Source organism: Morus notabilis, unplaced genomic scaffold, assembly GCF_000414095.1.
Source record: "Morus notabilis unplaced genomic scaffold, ASM41409v2 Scaffold302, whole genome shotgun sequence".
Taxonomy (NCBI): Eukaryota; Viridiplantae; Streptophyta; class Magnoliopsida; order Rosales; family Moraceae; genus Morus; species Morus notabilis.
This window is the reverse complement of record NW_010364886.1, coordinates 96,215-118,804: the sequence shown is the minus strand read 5'-3', so window position 1 is coordinate 118,804 and position 22,590 is coordinate 96,215. Positions and strand designations below refer to the sequence as shown.

General features: G+C 44.2%; 1 protein-coding gene across 2 annotated transcripts in view; it reads left to right on the top strand.

Annotated features, from left to right (window-relative positions):
- Positions 1-422: 422 nt before the first annotated feature.
- Positions 423-22,590, top strand: part of LOC21402013 (histone deacetylase 15) — a 24,836-nt gene continuing 2,668 nt past the window's right edge. Inside the window, exons 1-14 of one of the 2 annotated variants that reach the window (XM_024171505.1) lie at positions 423-682; positions 1,059-1,166; positions 1,691-1,954; positions 2,074-2,247; positions 2,440-2,554; positions 3,373-3,449; positions 4,024-4,099; positions 4,275-4,339; positions 4,634-4,689; positions 4,918-5,041; positions 5,140-5,265; positions 5,390-5,440; positions 5,899-5,967; positions 6,465-6,573. In XM_024171505.1, coding sequence (XP_024027273.1) covers positions 1,763-1,954; positions 2,074-2,247; positions 2,440-2,554; positions 3,373-3,449; positions 4,024-4,099; positions 4,275-4,339; positions 4,634-4,689; positions 4,918-5,041; positions 5,140-5,265; positions 5,390-5,440; positions 5,899-5,967; positions 6,465-6,573 — 1,234 coding nt within the window. In that variant the 5' untranslated portion in view covers positions 423-682; positions 1,059-1,166; positions 1,691-1,762. The remainder of the gene's footprint in view (positions 683-1,058; positions 1,167-1,690; positions 1,955-2,073; positions 2,248-2,439; positions 2,555-3,372; positions 3,450-4,023; positions 4,100-4,274; positions 4,340-4,633; positions 4,690-4,917; positions 5,042-5,139; positions 5,266-5,389; positions 5,441-5,898; positions 5,968-6,464; positions 6,574-22,590) is intronic. The other variant, XM_024171504.1, reaches the window with a different exon arrangement.

Here is a 22,590-nt window from a genome sequence, read left to right as displayed (position 1 = left end):
CTATATACCAAATGGGCCCTATAATTTTAAGGGAGAAGGTAGTAAATGATATTTTAAAACTAAATTAATTAAATAACATTTACCTTATAAGTGGTTCATTTATGATTAAAAATAATTTTTTCTCGTAAATCTTCTTTTTATGATTGATAAAAAAAAATTCTGCGTAAATAAAAATTTTTAATCACGTAAGTTATTTTTTATCAATTGTAAATGAATCATTTACTGTGTAAATAAATAAATAATAAATAATTTATTTATCACATAAACGATTATTTTTTTTAAAATAATTTTAGAATTTATTATTTATTTAATTTAATTTTTAAAATATGTTATTTACTATTTCTTAATTTTATTCCAGAATATATAAACAAACAAATAAATAAATAATAAAGGCAAAAATAAAACCCTCCTTGGCTCGCAATGAAGCACACCAGAAAATCCAATCTTTTAAGAAGCACAAACTGAATGCCTATCAGACACATTGAGACCTGAACAAATTTTCTACGAAATTCCTTTTGATTCTCTTAGCAACCAAACAGAGCAATGACAATTGGCGAACAAAGATAAAACATAATTCCTCGGCAACGAAGGGGATCGGTGATTCAAGATCTCGAATCAAAAACAAAGGGGACGATTTACGTTGGCCTCGAAGCCTCACGCGTCCGAATCAACGAAGAACAAGGTTCGGCTTCTTTGTCTCAAACCAATTTCTGTCCAACTTCAGACTTTGTTATGTAATATTTACTTAATTTTTATTACTATTATCGACCTTTTAAGATTTAGGGTTTAGTGTTACTTGACACAAAAAATTGATTAAACTCAAGTTTGGAAAAAAAAAATCTGCTAATTTGTGACTGAATCCGTGAGTCTCTTTTTATTTGAAACCTCTTTTTGAATTTTTTTTTTGTTTTTTTGTTTTTCTGTAATCTTGTAGTCGGAGAATGATTCGCCTCAAGTTGGAATGATAGACTGTATATAAGATTGCTAAGGAATATATTCGGATCTTGATTGTTCATATTGTTTATTCTTATTTATTTTGTATTCTTGTTTTCATCAAGGAAAAATAAAGGGTCAAGCAGGGTGGCACATTTGCGGGGAGGGGCGGGTAGGCAGAGTGGTTAAACCCCGCCCCGCCCCGTCCTGTCCCGCCCCGCTGACATCCCTAGGTGCGTGCATAAATATGGTGTCTTGGTTGGCTTCAATGGCTAATTTGTTTCTGTAGAGGCTTAATATTTATTTGCATGTTTTGTCACTTTTTCTGTAACTTAAGGGTCGTTTTTGTCTCCTAGTTCGTTTTTTTTTTTTTTGAATTTAATATAATTTTTCAGGTTTGAGATGAATATGAAAATAGAACTAGACCGCATATGATTCATGAAGCCTCAAAGCACATTTCTTTCCTTTTGATTTTGCACATAATGATGTTTCTAACAATGTGGTTAAACTAGTTGGTAGAATAGCGTCCATAGTCCATACTCACCTGTTGTTTCGAGTTTTGAACCGGCATTGATTTTGGGTCGTATCCCTCCTCTACCCCCCCTCCTCCCCTCCTCTCTCTCTTCCTTGTATCCCTATTTTTGTCTTATTTGTTCTTTCTGAACGTTTTGATGTTGCGGTTGATTGTAATCCCTATTTTTGTCTTATTTGTTCTTTCTGAACGTTTTGATGTTGCGGTTGATTGTAATCTATACAGAGGAATGATTGTGGCCAAAAATTTAAATGTGAACTGAATTCTCAACACAACGTGGTATCCAAAACATTACCAATGAATCATTTGACAACAAATGGTGAGGCTGGAATGAGTCTTCACAAACAAAAGGAAAAACTTCCACTTGAAGGTTTTAATGGAAGAGGTGGAAATTCGGTGCTAGATGGAAATAATGGTAGAAGTTGTTATGAAAATTGTGGGGAAAAAGATATAGCAGGAAGTTCCAGCTCTCAGCCTGATGTCGTATGTGTAAGTGAACCATTAGGTTTTCTTTTGCATTTGAGATACATGATTGTTGGTAATACTAACAGGGGTTCCATGTTCTACTTATAAATTATTAAATTTGGATACAATTGTGTTTTCGGCAGAAAAAGGCATGGCAGCACAAGGAAATGACTTTTCAAGATATGTATGAGAACCAAAACCTAATTGATGATGATGATGATGACGATGACAGTGACTGGGAGCCCCTGCAAAAAGTTGTGAAGTGGTTTTGTACCAATTGCACGATGGTCAACTTTGATGACATTGTCCATTGTGATGTATGTTTATGGTTTATGCTTCTTTCCGTTCATTATTCTCTAACATTTTCTTTCTTTTTCTTCGTCCCATCTTGTATTTGTGTTGTTGATTAAGATGTCAACCTGCAGCTGGTGCTATTACTACTATCTATTGCTGCAAAAGCTTTGATTTTCTAAAGATAGCTTGGTGCCTTTTATTTCCTTCTCATGTAGGTATGTGGGGAACATAAAGAATCTGGAATCCTGAGGCATGGCTATTTCGCCCCTCCCTTGTTACAAGACGCAAATCTTACTGTCTCAGAGATGGAAACTAAAGAACGGCATGAAGGTGGGTACATATGATTTGTCATAGGTTTATCTAGTGTTTACCATTTTTTATGCTCAAAGGTTTCTTCCATGCGATGCTTCTTGTATATGATGATGCCTTTGGATGGAAACCTGATGATGTTCTGATTGAAATTAGATGGATGTCTGCTGCTGCATATAATGGGATCAGTATCAATGATGTCATACAAAAATTGTGTTACTAAATACATAGTACCGGGAATAAAATAAAACAATAAAATTAAAAAAAAATATTTTTGCTATTCCATATAATATATTGAATAATAATTCATTTCAATGATGTCTTATTCTTGAGCTATGCTAGTTTTTATTTATTTATTTATTTTTTTAATTTGTTTAGTCTGTTTTGGTTTCATGTGGTTTGTTTGTCGTCTTGCATTTGCAAGCACCCTAGATTTCAGTGTCAGCCTGAGTGCAGTGATATACAGACTAACTATACAGGAATCAAGAAAAGAGATAGTGTACACTTTTGGAACATAATGAAGTCATATTTAATTTTTTTATCATGAATTGAGTTCTCCAAGTGCTGCTATAGTGGTTTTATCTATATGACTATTATGTTTTATTATGTACATGAAGGTACAGTATAGTTAACTTATAATTGATATGGATAAAATGAAAATATTGGCAATCCCGCTATTTTGTTAATGTTCCCTCTTATAGTTGGTACTGCTGATAAAATGATGGAATTTATGCACTTTGTAGCATGTCGTGATTTACATCCTCATATAAAATTGTACGGAATTCATAAGTTGGATTGATTCAACCATAACTTTTTTTTCCGTTGTCCACTGCATGTAGATGGGACATCACAAAATTCGGCTCTAAGCAGTTCCACAGCAATAGGTTTTGATGAGAGGATGTTGCTACACTCTGAAGTATGGTGCTTCTGCTCTACATATCTCCTTACCACTATATGTTTAATGGGTTTCTCATGTATTTCTTGTTCTTAATTTTTCTTCTTAGCACAGTAATTTCTTCCTATTCTTACTCACATACACATACATGGTCTGCAAATTTGTTTCTTATGATATGTTTTAGCAAAACACGTGAATATGAAATGGTAAAATTTGAGCATTATATTATTATGGTTTAGCTGTTTTTATCTAGTTGTGATGTTTATTTTGGTGTTATCATTTCTTTTGTGTTCGGGGGAGGTGCATGGTATTTTCTTTAGAATGACTCCATAATTGAAAATATTTCCTCCCCCGTGTGTATATATGCTATCAATATCTTTGTTGATGTCTGTAGCAAATCATGGAATTTCGTGATTGCTGCCTATGTGATATGTATGTCCTTTCTTTCTGATTGTTATCGAGCACTTATTAATTATTCTAGTTCTTTCCTTCTGATTCTTCTCATGCATTTATCATTTATTCTAGTTTTTTTTTTTTTGTTTTTTTTTTTTCCTTTCTGATTATTGTTGTGCATTAATCATTTATGCTAGAGTAGGTTGAAATGAAATCCCACCCGCACCCTGAAAGACCGGATCGTCTCCGGGCTATTGCTGCTAGCCTTGCTAGAGCTGGTGAGTACATTTCGATTATTTTAGTGTAATACCTATTGGCTTGACAATAGCTTATATTCACTCGTGGACAGATCTTATCTTCATCAGCTTCATAGCCAATAGCTTATATTCACTCACGGACAGACCTTATCTTCATCAGCTTCATAAATAATAAGAAAATATAACATTTTTGCAGGTATATATCCTGGAAGATGTTATCCAATCACTGCTAGAGAAATTACCAAAGAAGAACTTCTGATGGTCAGTAAGAATCATTACTTGGAGGCTTGTGGTTTCATACTTAGGAACCTGCATTATTTTGATAAGGATTTTGTCCCAGTCAGGGAACAAGCATTCCACTTAGTTTCACAATTCTTATATAACGGGATGAGGGTTTAGTAATTGAGTTCACTTCATAAGAAACCTTTTTATTTATTTTTCTATTTTGTCATACCAATCTTATAAGCTGACTTTTGTTACCTAGTTCATTCACCTCATCCTGGGAAGTAACTTGCAAATCTCCTAATTATTTGGCATTTCCTGTTGGAACTAAAGGTCCATTCCTTGGAGCATATTGAAGCTGTTGAACTGACAAGCAAAATTTTTGCTAGGTATGGTAATTGGTTTCTCTGTCTCTTATCCTTATTTTAATCCTGCGTAGTAAACCTACACATGTGTGATCCTAAAGCCTTTAACTAGTGATTGTTCCTTCCTTTTACCCTGGATCAAATTGATATGAAGTGACTTTAGGTGTGGTATAAATCACATTTCTTTTAGATTTGGTATTTGATTTATCATATGTGGGATATCTTTTTGGTTATTTCCTTTTGTTTCTGCAGTTATTTCACTCCTGATACTTATGCCAATGGACATTCAGCATGTGCTGCTAGACTTGCTGCAGGTTTATGTGCTGATCTTGCTTCAGCCATTGTTTCTGGTCGTGTCAAAAATGGTTTTGCCCTGGTAGGAGAGCTTATGCCCCTATTTGGTGCTCTGAAGTTATGTGGAAAGCTCTTTGGATTGGAATATCTAAATCTACTGACATTCAATGGATGAATCAGGTTCGACCTCCTGGTCATCATGCTGGTGTGAAGCAGGCCATGGGTTTTTGCCTTCATAATAACGCAGCAGTTGCTGCATTAGCAGCTCAGGCTTCAGGGTCTAGGAAGGTGCTAATTCTTGATTGGGTAAGGCTGATAATTTTTTGCTTATTTTCCATAATTTCATTTATTAGTCTCTTTGCAATATGTATCTGTTGTTTTTTTGTTTTTAATTTTCTGTAGTGACAGATGTTGGCCGATATTGTTGCAGGATGTTCATCATGGAAATGGTACCCAGGAGATATTTAAGCAGAACAAATCGGTGAGCACCATTAGAATTTAATTTTGATCTCACTATGTGCATCAACTATTTAACTCAGTCCTCATTTTTAGTGAAATGATTTGCTGGAGGGGAGGATATGGTGTTGGCTATATCACTTATGTATTTGGGATGAAGAGTAAGCTAATCGAGTGTTGTACTTATGACCATCACAGTTTCATTTCTACGGGTAGTAGTTGCCCATTTCACTACCACAAAGTATCTCTAAAAGCTTCAGTTATAATAACTATTCTCTGTTCCCACTCATGGGATAATTTGTATATACTTTATCCTTTTAAGGATTCTTTGACGAAACCTCTCTTGTTTATCTAGAAATTCTAGGCCGAAGGTTTTCAGTTGAGGTTTTTTATTTTTGTATTTTTGTATTTTTTTATTTTTTATTTTGACGTATTGCTCATTTTGCAATTTTTCAGTGCTGATGTATTAAACCTCATATCTAGGTCTTGTATATATCCTTACATAGACACGAAGGAGGAAAGTTCTATCCTGGTACTGGGGCTGCTGACGAGGTACAAGCCAGATATTGTTATTCATTTATTTAAGAAAAAAGTTTAGTTCATTAGTAATTTTCTTTTTCATTATTTCGGTCAATTAAACTGCTGTTGCTAGCCAGTTTTACCTTTTCATGTATAATCCTAAGCAAATGTTACAACCTTGCATTGAGTGACAGACTTTGAGGGAACTATAATCTATATAGGTGACTTCGGAATAATCTTGTGATTTTATTATAGTTAGCTCCAGAATTACTTATTTTTCTGAATCAAAGTGTGTGCGCTTCTAGTACACACCTAGTTTATCAGTAATTCTGGTTTCTGTGGATTAGTATCTGTTTTTTCATTAAACTTCAGTGTATTTTTTCTAGTCATTTCATCCCTCCTTTTATTTCTTTCAACTTCTGGACTTCTGGTTTTAGACTAAGTTTTACCTGCTTTGGAGTCGATCTTTGTTTTCTAGGCAGTTTATTCATTTCGATTATAACTGGGTATGTGATCTTTTCACTCTTTAGGTGGGTACAATGGGTGCTGAAGGATATTGTGTAAACGTTCCATGGAGTCGTAGGGGAGTTGGTGATAATGATTATGTTTTTGCATTTCAGAACGTCGTGCTTCCAATAGGTAATAATTTCCTGCAATTTATGTGTGTTGTTGAAGTATTTGTGAGAAGTTTGTAGTGGGAACTTAAAGCATCATTGCCATTTTTTGAATTGGGAGTTGACCGAGGTGGCATGTTTGAACCTGTTAATTAATTGGACCTATTTTGTGCATAGCATTCAGCTTAGTTTGCTTGGCCTTTTTTGCCCCTAACTCGGTGCAACTAACATGTGGATTGTGCTGATAGAAATCAAATTGGAAATCAAATAGAAATTGAAAGAAACAAATGACCTTTGATTCGAGAGTTAAGCCACACCTCTCTAATAATCTCTAATCTACTGCTAATACTTTCCAAAACATGCATGAGAAACCCTAATCTTCCCCTAACAACCTTCTTAAACTCAGTCTCCCACTAATGACCTTGTCAATTTACCAAACTGCCCCTGTTCTTAATTCTTAAACCTACGCCTATAATACGTTTTCAGCCCCTCCCTTCCAAGTCTAACATTACTCCCCTCCCAATGAGACACTGATAGATTCAAGGTATCTAGTTCACGAAATTGAATCAAGAAAATGAAAGAAAGAATCTTTATTGAATTATCCACAAGATCTACACCAGCGGTTTCTTAGAAACCGATAGAACTCTCCTGCTTAGCAGAATGCCAAGACTTCCTATGCCTTACTCCAATCTTTGCCTACTTGGCCATCCAGCTTGTCATGCTATAATACATGCTATTTATTACTGTTTCCTTATTAACTATATTCCCCTGTACCCGCTCCCATAATAGCCCCCGTAGGTCTATTCACAAAATAACCCCCGTAAGCCTACACAAACACACTACACACTCTCAGATCCCTGACCACTACCCCCACCCTTCCTTACGTAGACCTGCCTAAGCAAAGGCTTATCAACTACTCCGCCCCCCAAAAGAGTCACCTTGTCCTCAAGGTGAAATTCAGGGAACTGCTGTTGAATGACATCAAAGAGCTCCCAAGAGGACTCAAAATCCGGTAAGTGACGCCACTGAAGTAGAACCTCCAACTGGCCGGTAACCTTAGAAAAACGAGTGGCCAATAACCTCTCGGGCTCCACCCGTAACTCTAAATTTGATGCCAAAACTGGCGGAACCTCCTGAGCCGGAATAGGCGCGCCAAGAGCTTTCTTAAGTTGCGATACATGGAAGACCGGATGAATTTTGGCGGCCACAGGCAATTGCAACCGATATGCCACAGCCCCGATGCGAGCTACGTCCCTATAAGGACCATAGAACCGCGGAGAAAGCTTTTCATTGGAAAACTTGGCCAGCGAACGATGGCGATAGGGCCTAATTTTTAGGAACACCAAATCCCCCACGTCAAACGAAACATCCCGACGCTTGAGATCTGGATTCCTTTTCATTGAATGCTGCGCCTGAAGCAAATGGCCCTGTAGCTCCTCTAAAATAGCATCCCTAGCCTGCAATTGCTCCTCCAACAAGTAGTTAGCCGTGGAACCCAACTCAAAACATAGTAGCCTAGGAGGATCGCGACCATATAGTGCCCGGAAAGGAGTCATTCCCGCGGACACATGGAAGCTTGTGTTATACCAATATTCGGCCCAGGCTAAATGCGAAAACCATTGAATAGGCTTCCCGGAAACAAAACAGCGTAAATAAGCCTCTAAACACTGATTCACCACCTCCGTTTGGCCATCCGATTGAGGGTGGTAAGCTGTACTATGATGTAGGGAAGTGCCCTGTAACTTAAAAGCTCCTTCCAAAAGTGGCTGAGGAACACCTTGTCGCTGTCGGACACAATAGTCCGAGGGAATCCATGTAGCCGAACTACTTCTTTAACAAACAGGGCAGCCACCGATTTTGCAAAAAAAGGATGGCGAAGACCCAAGAAATGAGCATACTTAACCGATCAACCACCACAAGGATTGAGTCATTTCCCCTTGATTTTGGCAGACCTTCCACAAAATCCATCGAAATCTCATCCCAAACCAAGTTCGGCAGAGGCAATGGCTGTAATAACCCAGCAGGAGACAAGGTCGACGCCTTGTGCTGTTGACATACTTGACAGGCGGCCACAAAGGAATTCACATCCTGTTTCATGCCATACCAAAAGAATTCGGAGGACAATCGTTTATAAGTTTTCAATACTCCCGAATGTCCCCCAACCTTATTGTCATGGAATTCGCGCAAAAGGATGGGTATGAGAGGAGACAGCCGGGGCAGGACCACCCGCCCTTTGCAAATCAACAAGTCGTTGCATAAAGAAAACCCTTTCACCCCCTTCGGGCTGCCCAGCAACTCCGTCAAAATTCCTGCCAGTTTCGGATCACTCAACTGTTGCTGTCGAATTTCAGCCCCATCATACAGCGCAGAAGTGGTGATGTGCATCAACTCCAACCCCGAAGTCCGCCTAGACAATGCATCAGCCACGCGGTTCTCGGACCCCGGTTTGTAATGGATCTCAAAGTCATAACCCAACAGTTTGCACAACCACTTTTGGTGCTCCTCCCCCACTAATCTTTGCTCCAACAAGAATTTTAAACTTTTCTGATCAATGTGAACAATGAAATGCCGCCCAAGGAGGTAATGACGCCATTTCTGGATGGCCAACACCACAGCCATCAACTCGCGCTCATAAACAGACCTGGCCCTAGCCCGCGGAGACAACACCTGGCTAAAGTAAGCTATGGGCCGCTGTTGTTGCATTAGAACCGCGCCAATCCCAAAGCCGGAAGCATCGGATTCTACCACAAATGGTTGTGAGAAATCCGGCAATGCTAAAACTGGGACTGTAGTCATGGCCTGTTTCAATCTTCCGAAAGCAACCTCCGCCAATTCATTCCAATTGAAACTGTCATTTTTCAATTGTTGTGTTAATGGCCATTGAAGATGACCATATCCCGTCACAAAACGGCGGTAATAACCGGTCAAGCCCAAAAATCCCCGTAGCTCCTTGATAGAGCGGGGAGTAGGCCAATCCAACATAGCTTGAATCTTATTGGAATCGGCCGAAACCCCCTCACCGGAGACGATGTGACCCAAATACTCCAATTGACTTTGGCCAAAAGTACATTTTTTTTTATTGACAAATAATTGGTTATCTTCTAAGGCAGTCAACACCACTTCCAAATGATCCACATGTTCCTCCAAGGATTTACTGTAAACCAAGATATCATCAAAAAAAACTAAAACAAACTTCCGTAAAAAAGGTTTAAGTACCTCATTCATCAATGATTGGAAAGTGGCCGGAGCATTGGTTAACCCAAAGGGCATAACCAAAAATTCATAGTGGCCCTCATGAGTGCGAAAAGCTGTCTTAGGAACATCCTCCATGCATATCTGAATTTGATGATATCCCGATTTCAAATCCAATTTGGTAAAGATTGTAGCCCCAAACAATTCATCCAATAACTCCTCAATCATCGGTATAGGAAACTTATCCGGCACTGTAGCTTTGTTGAGAGCTCGGTAATCAACGCAAAAACGCCAACTCTCATCTTTTTTCTTTACGAGAAGCACCGGACTAGAAAATGGGCTATTGCTTGGTTGTATGATCCCTGCCACAAGCATCTCCCGTACCAATTTTTCAATCTCGTTTTTCTGAAAATGAGGGTACTTGTAGGGTCTAACACTAATGGGAGAGGTGCCCCGTTGTAAAATAATACGGTGATCACACAATCGGTGAGGAGGAAGTCCATCCGGCATGTTCAAAACACGTGGATGAAGCTGCAGTAAGGCACTGATCTGGGCAGGGAGTGGCTGGTCCTGTTTGTTCTCCACGTCCAACGCGTGTAACTCCAAATAGATGCCTTGTCCCTCATGTCTAATGGTCCTAAACATCGCTTTAAGGGAAACTATAGTAGTAGAGAGACTCATGTCACCACGTAGTGTAACCACCTCTCTCCTAATCTGAAACTTCATCAACTGGGACTTCCAATTCACGTGCCACTGCATGCCTAGGATAACATCCACCCCCCCCAATTCCAATGGCAAAAAATTTTCTATAATGGTTAGTTGCGGTAAACTCAAAGTCACTTCTCGACATAAACCCTGCCCTTTAACCGACTCCCCCGTGCCCACTTGCACGCCAAATCCAGCCGTAGGAAAAATTGGAATGGATAACTTCTCAACTAAACTTAAGGAATTGAAATTATGTGTTGCTCCAGAATCGATTAGTACAATTACCTCTTGTCGAGCAATCATTCCGCGAATCTTCATAGTTTTTGAAGTTGATAGGCCAACCACGGAATTCAATGAAAGCTCAATAAGCTCGGGCTGCCCCTCCTCCCAAACAGTCTTATCCACATCGTCTTCTTCCTCCAAACATTTTGCGGATTCATCATCGCTAACCAACATAATCCGAAGCTCCTTCCTCTTACAACGGTGACCAAAGTGAATTTCTCGTCACACCTAAAGCACAATCCCTTGTCTTTCTTCTCCTGTAATTTGGAGTCTGACAACTTCCGAAAAGGAAGATCTCATTTTTGAGTTGCTATTCTATCTGAATTGGCTGGAGCTCGCTGGAATCTGTCTATTCCCGAATTTGGTCTAGCAGGAAATGTTGGTAGTTCCGCTCGAGGGCTTCCAATGAATTGTGGCCTCGTCACCCTTGGTACCGCCACTTCTCTACGAAGCAACTCATTTTTTTCTTCAATTCTCTGGGCGATTTCCATTATCTCACTCAATCCCTCCGGTTTCAATAGCCGTAACTCCGCCCGAACTTCCGCCTTTAATCTGTTAATAAAAATGCCCTCCAAAATCTCCTCAGGCACATCTAGGAGTGGAGCTGCAGAAACTTCGAATTGTCTGCGGTATTCCGCCACGGTTCCCTCTTGCCGGATTGCCAAAAATTTCTCACAGAGATTTCCTGCCTTTGATGAACGAAACCGCTGCAAAAGAGATAGCTTGAACTCTGCCCATCCATGAAAAGGACGGCGACCATTCTGCCACTGGAACCAGGACAGGGCGTCTCCTTCCAAAGCAATCCCAGCAGTAATCAATTTCTCTTTTTCTGAGCAGCGGTTGATAGAAAAAAATTGTTCCATTCGGAATACTCACCCGTCGGGATCATCGCCGCTGAATAACACACTCCACCTGCCGCCGGCGATACGAAGCCCAGTCCTCATTCTCTGGTAGCTCACCCAAAACCCCTCTGTTATCCCAACTCTCCCTGTGTCGCCCCTTTCTGTAAACATCTCCACCCATGCCGCCTCTCTGGTCGCCGAATCCTGGATTTTTAGGTTCACCGAAAACCCCTCGCCAATCTCTACGACGCCCAATTGCTCCTTCCCTTGGACCCACATTAATTCCCTCACGTCGGCCCTCACGATCCTCTTCCCCACCGTCGCGACAAGAATTTCGCAAATTCCTAGGTTCCCCCGGTCGTTCACCTCCCCGTGTACGTAACCCAAGGATTTCCGCCGGTAAAGGTGCGTTCTGCAAAACCCTAGGATCTATCACTCATTCCTCAATTCGCGCGCGCGGTCCGGCTATTTCCGTCCCTCGCGACCCCGCAACTTCGGTTGGCGCCACCCCGCGCTCCGGTTCCGCCATAGTCGTCGACGGACCTGCTTTCTCGAGCGCTTTCGCCGGTGCCGCCCACAATTTCATTTGCTCCTCCATAAATCGACGCAATTCCGTGAGATTTTGAGTCATCTCAGTCCTAACCATTCCGATCCCCTTCTCCATCTCCCCAATCCCCTTTTCCATCGATACCCTAACCTCTTTGATCTCCTTCTCTACCGTTTCAAACCTCTCGTCTGCTTTCCTAGCTGCCATAATTCTCCCAAGACGTTGCTCTGATACCAAATTGATAGATTCAAGGTATCTAATTCACGAAATTGAATCAAGAAAACGAAAGAAAGAATCTTTATTGAATTATCCACAAGATCTACACCAGCGGTTTCTTAGAAACCGATATAGAACTCTCCTGCTCAGTAGAATGCCAAGACTTCCTATGCCTTACTCCAATCTTTGCCTACCTGGCCATCCAGCCTGTCATGCTATTTATTACTGTTTCCTTATTAACTATATTCCCCTGTACCCGCTCCCATAATAGCCCCCCGTAGGTCTATTCACAAAATAACCCCCGTAAGTCTACACAAACACACACTACACACTCTCAGATCCCCGACCACTACCCCCACCCTTCTTTACGTAGACCTGCCTAAGCAAAGGCTTATCAGACACCTTGTCCTCAAGGTGGAACAAAGGAAATTGCTCCCGAATCAAGTCAAACGGTTCCCATGTAGCTTCATAGTCCGGTAGATCTTTTCACTTGATAAGCACCTCCCTTCTGCCCGACGTTCCTTGACGGACCCCGTCCATTGCCTCTGGTTCCAAGACGACCTCCATGTCCTCAGTCAAAGTAGGCGGCAATGAAGGTGAGGAAGCATGATCTCCAATAGCACGTCTCAACTAGGACACATGAAACATGGATGAATGGCCGACGTAGGTGGTAATCGCAAACGATATGCCACCTCACCAATGCGCTCTATGATCTCAAACGGCCCAAAGTACCGAGCAGAAAGCTTCTCATTCCTCCGTCGTGCTAACGTCTTCTGCCGGTATGGTTGGAGCTTCAAATAAACTCGATCCCCCACCTCAAACTGGACAGCCTTCTTATGTCCATCCGCTTGCTGCTTCATAATCTGTTGAGCTTTTAATAAATGTTTCTTCAACTCATCCAACATCCGATCTCGTTCCTCCAAATATTGATCCACCTGCAACACTGGTGTGGTGCGGTGCCCATAGTGCACCAAATGCGGTGGATCCCGCCTATACAGGATCTTAAAGGGGGTAGTCTGCGTCGCCCTATGATAAGAGGTGTTATACCAATACTCTGCCCAAGCCAACCACCTCGCCCGATGCTTGGGTGTGTCAGATACAAAACACCTTAAATATGTCTCCACACTCCGATTAACGACCTCCGATTGGCCATCGGTCTGCGGGTGATAAGCAGTACTCCTCTTCAGAATGGTCCCTTGCATCCGAAACAACTCCCTCCAAAAGTGACTCAAAAAGATCATGTCCCAGTCCGACACTATCGATTTCAGAACGCCATGTAGTCGCACAACCCCTCTCATACACGCCGCTGCTACAGACACTGCCGTATAGGGATGTCAGAGGGGTATAAAATGAGCATACTTGCTCAGGCGATCAACCACCACCAAAATCACAGTGTATCCCTCCGACCGAGGCAACCCCTCGATAAAGTCCATCGTCACCTCCTCCCAAACCTTCTCCGGTAGCGATAGAGGCTGCAACAACCCACCTGGTGCCATCTCCATATACTTGTGACGCTGACACACATCACACCACGCAACCATGTCCTCCACATTCTTTTTCATCCCTACCCAATATAGCTCTGCCGCCAACCGTCGATATGTCTTGAGAACACCTGAATGCCCACCAATAGCACTTCCATGAAATTCCTGTAGTAATCTCGGTATGTGAATAGAAGTCCGTGGTAGAACAAATCTGATAAGCCTCCTTTGCGTTTTACCTACGCAAGGAGGAAGACTCGGGAGAGGAGAGTGGCTGATGCAGGGAAGGGCAGTGGAGACATGGGTTTGGGAGGTATTTCTGGACAGGGGGTTGAGTTGGCAGGGCAGGGAGCTGAGCTGGCAAGTCATGTGGGAGCTGGCAAGTGAGTGGTTGTTCTGTAGGTTTAGGGGGGAAAGTTAGTTACGGGAATAAGAATTGTATAAATAGCAGGGGAGGGGGTTTCATTGGGGCATCTTGAATTTCCTAAGACAACTTAGAATTGGGAGTGCACGGGGTCACTCGAACACCCCCATACCTAGGTCATTGATCTTGTAATTTTTCTGCCAGTGATTCAGTTTTCTGAGCTCGAGTTGTAACTCGTTGTGCATAATTCAAGTAATAGATTTACTGGAATTGTTTAGATTCTATACGAGCTTATCAATTGGTATCAGAGCACTTTCCCGGGATGACGAGGAGGACGGATGATCGCGACAAGGATAGGACGGAGGCGAGTAGAGAGGAATTGTTGAAAGAAATGGAATTGATGCGCGAGGACGTAGGAAAAATACCTCGATTGGAGCAAGGTCTGGAATTGTTGCTTACGAGGATGGATGAGTTGCTGAATTAGCGGAATCCCGTAGATCGAGAGTCGCCGGAGGCGGAAAACGGAATTCCAGCGGAACAGTCGGATCCGACGGCGGAAACAGGAGAGAGACCGACGGATTGGCGGGGGGGAGGAGCTCGCGCCGAATTTCGTACTTGGAGAGTGGAGATGCCGGTTTTCGACAGCGAAAATCCAGATGGCTGGATATTTTGGGCTGAGAGATTTTTCTCCATGAATCGGTTGACGGAGATGGAGATACTGGACGTGGCGGTGGTGAGCCTCGAAGGAGAAGCCCTAGCCTGGTTCCAGTGGGAAGACCGGAGGCGGGCGATCCGTGATTGGACATAAATGAAACGGATGGTTCTGGAACGGTTCCGCTCGACCCAAGAGGGAACTCTCTACGAGAAGTTTCTATCCTTGCACCAGGAGACCATGGTGAGGGAGTACCGCCGGCAGTTTGAAACCTTGGCTGCGCCGTTAACAGAGGTTTCAGAGCAAGTTTTGGAGAGTGCCTTCGTGAATGGACTCAAGCTGGAGGTGAGAGCGGAGATACGTATGCTGAAACCCAACGGGTTGGGCCAGATCATGGAGCTCGCCCAACGGGTGGAGGAGCGTAATCTGCTGGTTGGCGGGCCCAAGGCCCAAACATTTACACTTAATTCTTGGTCCAGAGGAGGCTCGGTTATGCCTGGGAATGGGCTGAGGGGTAGTCAGTCTTTCAGTGGAGGAACAAGGAACACTACTTCGGCTGTGGCGGTGGGACGTTAATCAGTGGCGACTGAAAAGCCCAGGGACGCGGCCAACGGGACGGCGCTGTTCCGGAGACTTACGGATGCAGAGCTTCAGGTGAAGAGGGAGAAGGGCCTGTGCTACCGTTGCGATGGGAAGTACTCCTTTGGACACCGGTGTCCCAACCGGGAGTTGCAGGTGCTCATCGTCCAGGAAGAGGAGGAAATTGCAGGGGAAAGGAAGACGACGCAGAGATGGAAGTGGAGGAGGAAGTGGTCGAGCTATCTCTCAATTCGGTGGTCGGATTAACATCTCCGAAAATCATGAAACTCAAGGGGATGCTGCGGGGACGAGAGGTAATAGTTTTAATTGATAGTGATGCCACGCATAATTTCGTTTCTGTTGATTTAGTAAGGCAATTGGAATTATCAGTAGACCGAACTTGTGACTATGGTGTGGTGATGGGGACTGGGTTATCTGTCAAGGGTGAGGGTGTGTGTAGAGGGGTCATAGTCACCTTGCAGGAAATAGAGGTAGTAGAGGACTTTTTGCCCTTGGAGTTGAGAAGCTCGGACATGATTCTGGGCATACAGTGGTTGGAGACTTTGGGGGTTACGACGGTGAATTGGAAGAATCTGTCCATGAAGTTCACGGTGGGGAGTCGACAGGTAACTTTGAAAGGGGACCCTGGCTTGAATAAGACTTCGGTGTCTTTAAAGGCTTTACATAGAGCCTTTAGTCAGGAAGGACAGGGGTTGTGGTTGGAATGGAATAATTTAGAGTTGAGTAATCGGGAAAGTGATTGGATGGTACCTGTGGAGTTGGAGGAGGTATTACACCGAAGATTTTCGGTGTTTGAGATGCCTGTTAGGTTACCTCCGGAGCGTGCAAAGGATCATGCTATAGTGTTGAAGGCAGAGACCTCCCCGATTAATGTGCGACCATATCGATATCCTCAAGTCCAGAAAGAGGAAATTGAAAAGTTGGTAGGTGAAATGTTGGCTGCAGGGATTATCTGGGCAAGTGTGAGTCCTTATTCTAGCCTCGTCCTCTTGGTTAAGAAGAAGGATGGAAGTTGGAGATTTTGTGTGGATTACGGGGCTTTAAACAAGGAGACGGTACCAGATCGTTTCCTTATTCCGATAATTGATGAGCTCCTCAATGAGCTTCACGGGGCATCAATCTTTTCTAAAATTGACCTTAAATTGGGGTATCACCAAATCCGAGTCAAACCGGAGGATGTGCCCAAAACCGCTTTTCGCACCCATGAGGGTCATTATGAGTTTTTAGTAATGCCATTTAGCCTTACTAATGCTCCGGCAACATTCCAGTCCCTCATGAATGAGGTGTTGCGAGTTTTCCTTCGAAAGTTTGTTTTGGTTTTTTTTTATGATATACTTGTATACAACCGAACTTTGGAAGAGCATGTTTATCACTTGGACCAAGTGTTAGGGGTGTTGCAGCAGCACCAATTGTTTGCAAATGGGAAGAAGTGTAGCTTCGGCCAACAGTCCTTAGAGTACTTGGGACACATTGTCTCCGGCAGGGGCGTGTCAGCGGATCCGGCAAAAATTGAGGCAATGCTGAATTGGCCAACCCCGACTACGGTACGTGATTTGCGAGGATTCTTGGGTTTGACAGGAAATTACCGTAAGTTTGTCGCGGGGTACAGTCACATTGCTGGTCCCCTAACAAATCTATTGCAGAAGGATGGTTTTCAATGGACGGAAGAGGCCGCATTAGCCTTTTCTCGTTTGAAGCATGCTATGACGTCCGTGCCTATGTTAGCTCTTCCTGATTTCTCGAAACCATTTGTGATGGAAACTAATGCCTCGGGGTATGGAGTGGGGGCAGTGTTGATGCAGGATTAGCGGCCCATTGCATATTTTAGCCAGGCTCTATCCTTGCGGGCTCAAGGGAAATCGGTGTATGAAAGAGAGCTTATGGCCATTGTGTTGGCGGTGCAAAAATGGCGTCCTTACTTGCTCAGCCGTCATTTGGTGATCCGGACCGACCAGCGAAGCCTTAAGTACTTGTTGGAACAACGCCTGGTTAGTGTGGAGCACCAAAAGTGGCTTACAAAGTTGATGGGATATGATTTCGAAATCCAGTTCAAACCTGGGCAAGAAAACCGAGCTGCGGATGCTCTTTCTTGGGTTGTTTACTTGCCCGAACTAAGTGCCCCGTTGGTTTCTTCCATTGTGGACACACAAGAGTTGCAGCGCCTGGTGAGGTAGGACGGGAAGCTCAGCCAAATCATTTCGGATTTACAGCTTCAGTCCGACGCACGCCCTGGTTTTTCCTTTGGGCAGCTGATGTTTGAGGGCAGATTGGTGGTTCCTCGGGGTTCGTCTTTCATTCCTAGACTACTTCATTCGTACCATGATGGGGTTCTTGGAGGCCATTTGGGAGTTCTTAAGACTTACCGATGTTTGGCGGCGGACTGGTTTTGGTCAGGAATGAAAAAGGATGTGACTTCGTATGTGGCTGCGTGTGACATATGCCAACATTGCAAGGCTTCTACGTTAGCACCTAGTGGCCTATTGCAACCTCTGCCTATACCCGAATGAGTGTGGGAGGACATTTCAATGGATTTTATAGAAGGATTGCCTCGTTCGGAGGGATACGATACTATTTTGGTTGTTGTGGACAGGCTTAGCAAATATGGACATTTTCATTGCCTTGAAACATCCGTTCACAGCTGAGTTGGTGGCTAGGAGTTTCATACGAGAGGTGGTACGCCTCCATGGAGTTCCACGAACGATTGTGTCCGACCGAGACCGGATATTTCTGAGTCACTTATGGACCGAACTTCACAAGCAAATGGGGACTACTCTCGCACGCAGCACCGCTTACCATCCGCAGACGGATGGCCAAACGGAGGTCGTGAATAGGTGTGTCGAAACCTATTTGCACTGTTTTACGTGGGAAAGACCCGGCAAATGGTATAAGTGGCTGGCTTGGTCGGAGTATTGGTATAATACTTCGTTTCATACGGCAGCGCGTACCACTTCGTTTCAGGTGGTCTACGGCCGTGCTCCACCTCCGTTGTTGCGCTATGGGGTTGGAACATCCTTGGTGGATTCTGTGGACCGACAGGTACAGGACAGGGATGCCATGTTGGACTTACTGAAGTCTCATTTGTTGCGTGCTCAGCAGCAAATGAAATCGGTGGCGGATGGTAAACGCCGTGATGTGCAGTTTGAGGTTGGAGATTTAGTGTACCTTAAGTTGCGCCCTTACCGTCAGGTATCCTTGGCTCGACGCCGCAATGAGAAGTTAAGTCCACGGTTCTATGGCCCTTTTTCGATCGCTGCCCGTGTTGGGCCCGTGGCTTATCGACTTTGCTTACCATAAGGGACGACCATCCATCCGGTGTTTCATGTTTCTCAGCTTCGCCACGCGATTGGCAGTCGCCAGTCTACATCTACGGTTCTGCCACAGTTGTCGGACAATTTGGAGATGTATGGCACACCAGCAGCTGTTCTGGGCATGCACCAGCGTGTGGTAGGAGGGCATTCTGAGTCTAGGTTTTAATCTAGTGGGAGCATCTGCCGGCGCATGATGCAACCTGGGAGTCCTATGGGGCCATCGAACGTCAGTTTCTTGATTTCCACCTTGAGGACAAGGTGCGTCTTTGGGGCGGGAGTAATGATAAGCCTCCTTTGCGTTTTACCTACGTGAGGAGGAAGACTCGGGAGAGGAGAGTGGCTGATGCAGGGAAGGGCAATGGAGACATGGGTCTGGGAGGTATTTCTGGACAGGGGGATGAGTTGGCAGGGCAGGGAGCTGAGTTGGCAAGTCATGTGGGAGCTGGCAAGTGAGTGGTTGTTCTGTAGGTTTAGGGGGGAAAGTTAGTTTCGGGAATAAGAATTGTATAAATAGTAGGGGAAGGGGTTTCATTGGGGCATCTTGAATTTCCTAAGACAACTTAGAATTGGGAGTGCACGGGGTCACTCGAACACCCCCATACCTAGGTCATTGATCTAGTAATTTTTCTGCCATTGATTCAGTTTTCTGAGCTCGAGTTGTAACTCGTTGTGCATAATTCAAGTAATATATTTACTGGAATTGTTTAGATTCTATACGAGCTTATCAAAATCGTCCCTGGTACAATAGACGTTGGCCATCCAACGCATAACCGGGTGGCCCTGCTCCTCCCCTCAGCAAGGCTGCTCGTATCTTCCCCAACTCCTCATCGGCCTCGCTCTCCTGTCGTAAAGCCTCCCAATCCAACACCAAAGGAACTGACAACGTCGACAACTGAGGCTCCTCAACCCTCCTTGATAGGGCGTCTGCCGCCTTATTTTCCAACCCAGGGCGGTATTGTATCTCAAAATCGTAACCCAACAGCTTTGAAAGCCAACGCTGATGTTCCTCCGTCACCATACGCTGCTCCAGCAGAAATTTTAAACTACGCTGATCCGTACTAACTATGAAACGCCGTCCCAGTAAATAAGGTCGCCACTTCTAAATTGAGAGCACAATCGCCATGAGTTTGCGCTCATACACCGATTTGAGTCGCGCTCTAGCTGTTAACACCTGACTGAAATAGGCGACTGGTCTCTGGTTCTGCATGAGTACTGCACTCAAACCATACCCTGAAGCATCAGTTTCAACTACAAATGGTTGGCTAAAGTCTGGTAAGGCCAACACTGGAACGCTAGTAATCACTTTCTTCAACTGCTCAAAGGCCTGAGTCGCTGCCTCCCCCCACTGAAAACTATCTTTCTTTAATTGTTCTGTCAAAGGCCACGCAATCGAACTATATCCCCTAACGAACTTCCGATAGTACCCTGTGAGCCCAAGAAACCCCCTCAACTCCTTCAACGTCTTAGGTAATGGCCATTCCCGCATTGTCGCAACTTTAGATGGGTCTACTGCAACTCCCTTTGCCGACACTACGTGCCCTAAATATTCTACCCTCGTTTGAGCAAACAGGCATTTCTTTCGATTAGCATAGAGCTGTTGGCTTCGTAACTCCGTCAACACCCTCTCCAAATGGCGGACATGGTCTTCCAATGTGCTACTATAAACCAGGATGCCAACAAAAAATACCAAAACAAACTTACGCAAATAGGGTTGGAAGACTTTATTCATCAACGACTGAAAAGTGGCTGGGCCGTTGGTGAGGCCAAACGGCATGACTAGGAATTCATAATGACCCTCATGGGTCCGAAATGCAGAATTTTGCAAACTTATCCAACACCGTTTCCTTATTCAATGCCCGATAGTCAACACAGAATCTCCAACTCCCATCTTTTTTCTGCACTAATAAAATAGGGCTCGAAAACGGGCTCACACTCGGCTGTATTATTCCTGCCTCCAACATCTCGTTGACCAATCTCTCGATCTCATCTTTCTATACCTGTGGGTAGCGATACAGCCGTACACTCACTGGTGATACCCCTTCCTTCAACACAATCGCGTGCTCGCGTTCTCGCTTCGGGGGTAACCCTTTGGGCCTTTGGAAGACATCCTCAAACTGTTCCAACAGCTGCTGAAACGACTTTGTAACACTCGTCGTCGCCTCATTCCACTCTCCTATGATATGCAACTCAACCAAGAAGCCGAGCTTACCATCCTGAATCGCCTTAACCATGGTTTTGAGGGTCACTAGGGTTTTGCACAAAACTTGGATCTCCACGAAGCACTATAGTGTGACCTCCCTCCTGAAACTCCATTGTCAAGAGCTTCCAATTTACCCTCGTCTCACCCAATGACTGCAACCACTTCATTCCCAGAATGATGTCTGTGCTACCCAAATCCAAAGGAAGAAAATCGTCCAACACCTGAATTCCTTGGAGCATTAAAATCAGCCCTCTACAAATTCCTCTACTCCTCTCCACGGTACCATTACCCATGACCACCCCAAGATTGCTGTTGTCGACTAACCGAAGTCCTAATCTCTCCACCACTCGATTGGAGATGAAATTATGAGTTGCTCCACTATCCATCAACACCACCACATCTTGCTCTCCAATTTTCCCAACCAACTTCATAGTGTGGTTCGGTGTGAACCCCACCAACGAGTTGAGCGAGACCTCCGCCACATCCAAATGAGGATGCTCCTCCTCCTCTATCACATCTCCTATAGTCTCCCCCTTGTTGCCGTCATCATCACATACCGTGAGGACTTGTAATGAGCGATCCTTACACCAGTGCCCCGGAGAAAATTTTTCGTCGCTCCGGATGCACAACCCTTTCGCTCGCTTGTCTTGTATCTCTGTCTCCGTTAGACGTTTGAAAGTACCCCCTGGTCGCACTCCTCCCATTCTATCCTTCGTTGTATCCCTCTGAACCCCCAATGTCTGAGTTTTCACCCCTCCTCCTGAAATAGTATTCCGGTATTGGAAAACACCGGAGTTACTTCTGTTAGCCCTCTCTGTCTTATTCTCATCCTCAATCATTTGGGCCAACTCCATGGTCTCGCCAAGCCCCCTTGGCCTCAACAACCGCACCGCCGCTCGAATCTCCGGTTTCAGCCCCTTCATAAAATTTTCCTCCAATACTGCCTCCGAGATTCCCCTCAAACGCCCCGAGAGCAATTCAAACTTCTCTCTATCATCCATAACGGTCCCCTCTTGTGTTAGAGCAAAGAACTACTCGTGTAAATCCCCCTCCTGGGTAGCCCTAAAGCGCTCGATCACTCGGTCTTTAAACTCTTTCCACGACCTTATTGGTTGTCGTTGTTCCCGCCATTGAAACCATGACAACGCGCCTTCCAAACACAATGCCCCTGCCATCAACTTCTCTTCCTCCGTCAACCCGTTGATAGCAAAGTACCTCTCAACTCGGTAAAGCCATCCATAAGCATCTTCCCCTTCAAATAGTGGCATCTTTAATTTCCTCACTCTTGAATCCACGCCCCAAATGTTTTGATTATTACCGACACCTCCCATGAAACGTGGGTTTTGGCCCCGCCCATACCCCATCTGCCAATCACCCTCAAAATCTCCCTATCGTCCAAAAGTAGCCCCTGTCCTTGGAGGAAAATCACCTCCTCTATTCTGCCCAGCCACAAAAGGTCCAATTTCCACCGGATTGTCCCTCTACCGAGGTCCCAACGCCCAAAATCAACCTGCCCAGACTTAAAATCTCCAAACCCAGCCCTAAAATCCCTAAAATTGGCTCCATAAGGTCCCAAATCGCCCCTCCGCTCTTGTCCAAAACGCGCGCCGGCGCCTTCCACCGCCCAGGCCTCGCCGGCGGCCCGCGGAGCTCCCC